This window comes from Manacus candei, unplaced genomic scaffold, assembly GCF_025592945.1.
Source record: "Manacus candei isolate 608988 ecotype Guabito, Panama unplaced genomic scaffold, ASM2559294v1 h1tg000109l, whole genome shotgun sequence".
In the NCBI taxonomy this organism is placed as follows: domain Eukaryota; kingdom Metazoa; phylum Chordata; class Aves; order Passeriformes; family Pipridae; genus Manacus; species Manacus candei.
In genome coordinates, this window is record NW_026138157.1 from 1,964,927 (window position 1) to 1,970,757 (window position 5,831).

A 5,831-nucleotide genomic window follows, 5' to 3' on the forward strand; every position below is an offset into this window, starting at 1 on the left:
AATGGAGGCACAAAGTCTATTCAGTGACTTTCGCCTGATTTAACTGGAGATCAAGTACAAAAGTGGAGGTCCTTCTAACGTTTATTTAGCACAAAAAACCTAAAGACAAATCCAAAAACCCCACCACTGAATTGATCAGTTATTACACAGGAGAAATCTCTCAAAAGCATATTTGATTAAATACATTTTTTGTAATGTAAAGCATGCTTACATTTAAGTTTAACATATGAAGCCTAAAACATATTCACAGATACTTAATCAGGCAAAACTTGCTGTGTTTCACTATTACAAAGAATCACAGTAACACTCTACTAGGATTGGCTAAACTAAACCTCACAGAAGTTTAGCCAAATGCAAAGATTTACCTGTTTGTTTCTTCCAGGTAATGAAGACACAAGCTGAAAAACTGCAACCCGACCTGAGGCTGTACCAACAGCAACCAGATCATCAAAACAACTCAGCAGCTTTACAAAAGTAATAGATTCACACTTCCCCTGTTGAAAGAAACCATACCAAGAACTCACAAAGTTAATGAGACACAAACAGGAGATCAATTCTGAGCAACTCAGCTTCATCAGAAGAGATAACAGTAAAAGTTGGTATTTACCTCAAAATTGTATTTTTTCATCTGGTTTAATTGTCTGCAGTAGAGATAAAGCATCCCAATGCTGCTCCCCACAGCAATGTAGTCTCCATTGGTATCAAGTGCTGTGAGATACACCACAATAGAGCGAAAGCCTTTTTGGATCTTTGTAGGAATGGCATTGAGGAGATAATATAAGGGACAAAATTCCTTAAATATAACCGGTGAAGCCACAGATGCCATAGCAAGGATTTGCACCAGCAATTTTAAGGCTGAAATAAACACATCTACTCGACCACATAAGGAAATCTGAAAGGCAAAAGCAAAATACATGTCATTTACTTGTTAACAGAGAGCCACCATTTAGCAAGTAGGGACTAAAAAATTCTCACTTTTTGCTTTTAATAAAGGAAAAGCAAGCTAAACTCTCATAGTGAATGTAGTTATTCTTAGAAGAACTTTCTTTTTAACAATTAGGTGTATTTCTCAGAACATCTAAGGATGCATGGTAACCACTAAATATGGGATAACCACTTTTTCTAGCAGCTGTAAGCTTGTCAAAGTTGAATTCAAATGCAGTATTTCTTCTCCTCTGCCTAGTGAAAGAACCACAAGGCCTCTGGCACAGAACAACCCACGTGATATATTTCTTCATCTATCTGCAGCCTCTACCCTCAATCCAACCAGTGTCAAGAGCATGGGACATTGACTGTGTCAGACAGCACTGTAAGATTAAAGCAGCAAACTAGTATTTGTGCTCCACTCCTTAAGGCCCCACAGCCCAAGAAAAAACATGGCTGAGAAACAATTCACTTAAAGCTACACCTGCTATATAATCAAATAATAACCAAAACATAAAAATAATGTGGAAGGAAAGGGGCAAAGCAAAAATGGAAGAAATTCCATTTTGACAGACCCAGGAAAATATCCATGTAGCAACTGTATTTAGAAAGATAAGGAGCAAACAGAAAAAAAAGTACCATATGTCCATGTTTTCTTTTATGGATAAGCAAATAATTTCATGCTTGTGAGTGACACTGTAAATATACTTAGAGGACAATATCTAAGAATAACAGAAACAAAGAGTCTGTTTGCCTTCTTTGAGGAGAAAAAAAATGTAGCCATCGCTCATCACAGTAATAACATACTGGTTTCTTCAGAAAAAGCTGCTATGACCATGACAAACTTGAAAATATTCAAAATATTTATTTAAACCCAGAATTTTTCTCGTTGCAACAACCTTGACGAGAACATTTTGCAGCAGTTCTCCTCATGGATGACTTTGAAATACAGAAAAGAAACCTCCACTTCTAGAATTTTATTTTGCTGTGAGCAAGACCAATCAACAGAATTGTTTAGAATCTGCCAAAAATACCTGCAGTTTTCCAAGACAAGAATTTTGAACTTCTGTAAAGACAAAAGTTTTTTATGGTTGTTTACAGTCTTAACGTTGAAGATTTTCTTTAGCTTCAGCAAACTTATAACTTCCTTAGAGAAATGAAAAACAGAAGTCTACTAATTGACACTAGAAATGCTTCTAAATACTTAAAATTATTCCATGAAGTATCCCTACTGTAATTTGTGATATGTCCTATTGTGCCTAGTTTTAAGTTCTCTAAGGATGGAAAATGGCATTTGTTTGGCAGTTTCACACACTGCTTACAGTGTATATCAACAAAATTAAAAAAAAAAAATAGCTGCTCTAGTTTCATATCTCCATTACTGCAAAAAGCTCAGATGTCTCAATTTTCAAACTATTTCAGTTATTGTGCAAGAGGATTCAGCACACTCGCTTTGGGCCCTTGCTATCAACATACAACTCCACTAAATCCAAAGGGATTGTTTGCATGACATTACCCATGCAAGCCCATGTCAGACAAGACTGCAGGAATAAAAATTGGTTACTGGGCTCATATTTTATCTGTTACAAAAACTGCCAGTAACTAAGCTAGCACCAGTTACTAGATGTTCTTAAATTGTGATAAATTTTACTGGTTGCTAGAGCTAAGAAATCAATTCTACTCCCCTTTAGTGTTTACTAACCTCTCACGACACCTATTCCAAAAATATCACAAAGATTTGCTGATTTATGCGTCCAAAGTATTTCTGAATGAAGAGTTCCTTTCAGAGATGTTTTGTAGGTTAACAGATAACCCCAGTGCATCACAACTCTTTCACAATGTTTTCACATAGCATCTATTTTCCTTGCACTATTTTAGGTTTCCTGCCTGTTCCTTCAGCACTTACTACTTTCTATCAACAGTCAACTAAATAAAAAGAGAACCCACTGCTAAAGTCTCCCATTTGCTGTTCTAAATAGGCTGTTTTGCAAGTTTAGTAATTTTGCTAGTTCATGGTCTTTGCTAGTTCATGGTCTTTTATTCTTTTTTTCCCCCTTTTTTCAGAGAGAATAAAATCCAGTCCTGAATCTCACATGTACAAATCTTCCTCTGTCTAGTCCAACTTCCACCACTACCCAGCTACTGTCTCATGAATTTCATGTATTTTGTTTTTCAAGTCCCCTTTGCGACTCCTACAATCCACATCTGTCAGCATCTCAAGCTGCTCTTGTAGCTGGAACCACCTCATGCTCCCCAGTTGCCAAAGGACCTTCCAAGTCTTCAGAATTTATCCTCTCTGTTTCCATCACTTCCCCTTCCAGCTCAGCTAAACCATTAAAAACTTCGTAATTCTTTACAAACTACGGAAATATGCTCATTTGTATTATCAAGAAAAAGACTATTACTCTTTCCTCTACAACAACTCTATCTGCAACCTGATGCATGTTTTGTAAGTTTACATTCAATTTAAAAAAAAAAAAAAAAAGATTAAAGAAAGGGAAAATTTGGTAGAGTTTTCCTTCCCACCAACAGAAAACAAGGGGAGAAATTATTTCTTGTCACGTACTAAGTTAAGTTTAAAAACTGCTGTTAGGTTAGGGTTCTCACTCTTCATATAATATATAATCTTATTTCAATATTCTCTGACGACAAAATTGTAATAAAATGAAATTCACTTTTTTTCTCTATAATCCATTCACCCTGTAAAATCAAAAAATGTAAAAATTTATTCATAAACTATAATTTTTTGCCATCATACACAAATTAGTTTCATCTTGAGTGTTTTTACAGACTAACAGAACACTTGCACTGCTTGTGTAAAAACATGTAACTAAAAGCTCAAACCCATGACTTTACTAAAAACACTAGTAATTAAGTAATTTTATGTATACAAAACAAATGTACAAGGGACTAGAAAATTTCCCATGTGGCCTACACATTCAAAACACCTGCACAAATGCCACAATTCTCTGCTTTTGATTCTAAAGTCTTCAATATCCTCTAATGACAGTTGTGCATCACATGGACTCTCTTCCTCTTTATTAACAGTTTTAGGATTAATTGTTATCTGTTTTTCCTACCTCATTAATCCAAGGCAAACAGGGGATATAATCTATTTTCTCAGGTAGATTTTGGAACTGGATGTGTATGTTCTCTCTGTTCACTCAGCCACAGTTATTCTGAAGTACATAACAGCTGTACAGGGCAAATCAGCTTGTGCTAAGCAGCTGTCCTGCAGCAGAGATAAAGTGGAGAAAAATACCACATCAAAAACAATCACCAGGCAGACAGTCCTTCTTCCTTCTCATTTCACAAAGTTCACAACATGCTTTCAAATACTGCATTCAAGGCTATGTTCTGAAAAGCAGACTTTTTAATTTTATTTTCTCTGTTCTCAGGAACAGGAATAAGGTTCAGTGCTGCCTAACAGAGGCAGCTAAAGAGAGAGATAATCCCCTGGTTCAGCAGACAGGCAGTGGTTAAAGGTTCAGTGCCAGGGTATGCCACAGATGGACTGCGGGAAGCTTAAGCTGTCACTGCATTTCTCTGAGCCCAAGTGTCCTGTTTGGACAAGAGGGACAACAGCTCCGTTTGGTTTTTTTTTAATCTGTGGCATAAAAACTTACATTTAAGTTCTTCAGAGCATAGACAAACTCATATCTATGACCACAGCTAAACACAACAGCCTCTGTTCTCAACTAGATCCTGCCAACTAAAGAGGAAAGCTGTTTTCTTTTCTAATACTTCTCACACCTTTAGCTCCAGAGCAGGGTACCTGACTGCCATATCACCAGAGGTTTTTACAGCAAACTGCTGCCAAGTAGAGGGGAGAACACAGATGCACACACCCCCGAAGGAGCTCTGATTTCTTGTGTCCTGTGCTCAGGCAAATGACCAGCAGCACACAGGTCACGGTTACCTGATTAACACACACTTTGCTTTACACAGCTCATGAATTTTTGGCTGAAATGAGGTTTGTTTATTTTCTCTTTGAAATAATAAAAAATAGACTGTAAAACCAACGAACAAATCTAGACAAAAGAGATGGAAAGGATAGAAGTAGAATCCAGTGTCACTGTGCATCCCAGTATGCCAAGAGAAGCCAGGGAAGCCTGGCTGTACTCATGCTGATGAGTACACTCATCTTCCCTAGGAATCCTTCATAGAATCCTAGAAGGTTTGGGTTGGAAGGGACCTTAAAAGATCATCCAGTTCCAACCCCCCTGCCATGGGCAGGGACACCTTCCACTAGGACCAGGTTGCTCAAAGCCCCATTCAAGCTGGCCCTGAACACTTCCAGGGATGGGGTATCCACAGCTTCACTGGGCAACCCGTTCCACCCTCGCAGTAAAGAATTTCTTCCTAATATCATACATATATCCATCTTCTTAATACCATGCATATACCTAATGTCTATTATATACCTAATATATATGCCTGCCCTCTTTCAGTTTGAAGCCATTATTACACTTTATCTTAACCTCCCTTCCTCAGACGCACGACCATATTCCGACAGATGTTCCAAAACACTCCTTTCCAACAGGTGCCTCCTCGCCCCCCGCGGGGCCGCAGCTCCCGCCAGGGGACAGGGACAGAGCCGGGGGCTCCCGGCCGGACACCCGCGGGGCCGCCTCGCCTTCCCGCCGGCTTTACCTCGGCTTATGCCGGATTTACCGCCCAGACCCAGCGCTCCGGGAAGGGGCGGGCGGCGCAGCCCCTCGAGCAGCGGGAACAGCCGCCGAGCCCCCGCCCCGAGCCCCCTCACCCGGCGCTGCCCGAGCCCCGGGGGCCGGCCAGCAGCACCGCCCGCAACAGGCGGCCGCGGCAGGCCCCGCCGGCGGCGCCCGGGGAGGGCAGCGACAGCCGGGCAGCCCCCCGGCCGTCCCGCCAGGCTCGGCTGCACTCAC

General features: G+C 40.2%; 1 protein-coding gene across 6 annotated transcripts in view; it reads right to left on the bottom strand.

Moving 5' to 3' along the window:
* The window catches only part of TECPR2 (tectonin beta-propeller repeat containing 2), a 52,382-nt gene that overhangs the window by 46,436 nt on the left and 115 nt on the right, over positions 1 to 5,831 (bottom strand). For 4 of the 6 annotated variants that reach the window (XR_007900161.1, XM_051769612.1, XM_051769608.1 and 1 more), the window contains exons 2-4: positions 4,005 to 4,151; positions 608 to 892; positions 366 to 494 (exon numbers count right to left, since the gene is read on the bottom strand). Coding sequence is in view for 5 of the 6 variants with exons in the window: in XM_051769612.1 (XP_051625572.1) it covers positions 366 to 494; positions 608 to 826 (348 nt within the window). In the remaining variant the exon portion in view is untranslated. Of the gene's footprint in view, positions 1 to 365; positions 495 to 607; positions 893 to 4,004; positions 4,157 to 5,831 lie in introns of all 6 variants that reach the window. The other 2 variants (XM_051769609.1, XM_051769610.1) reach the window with 2 other exon arrangements.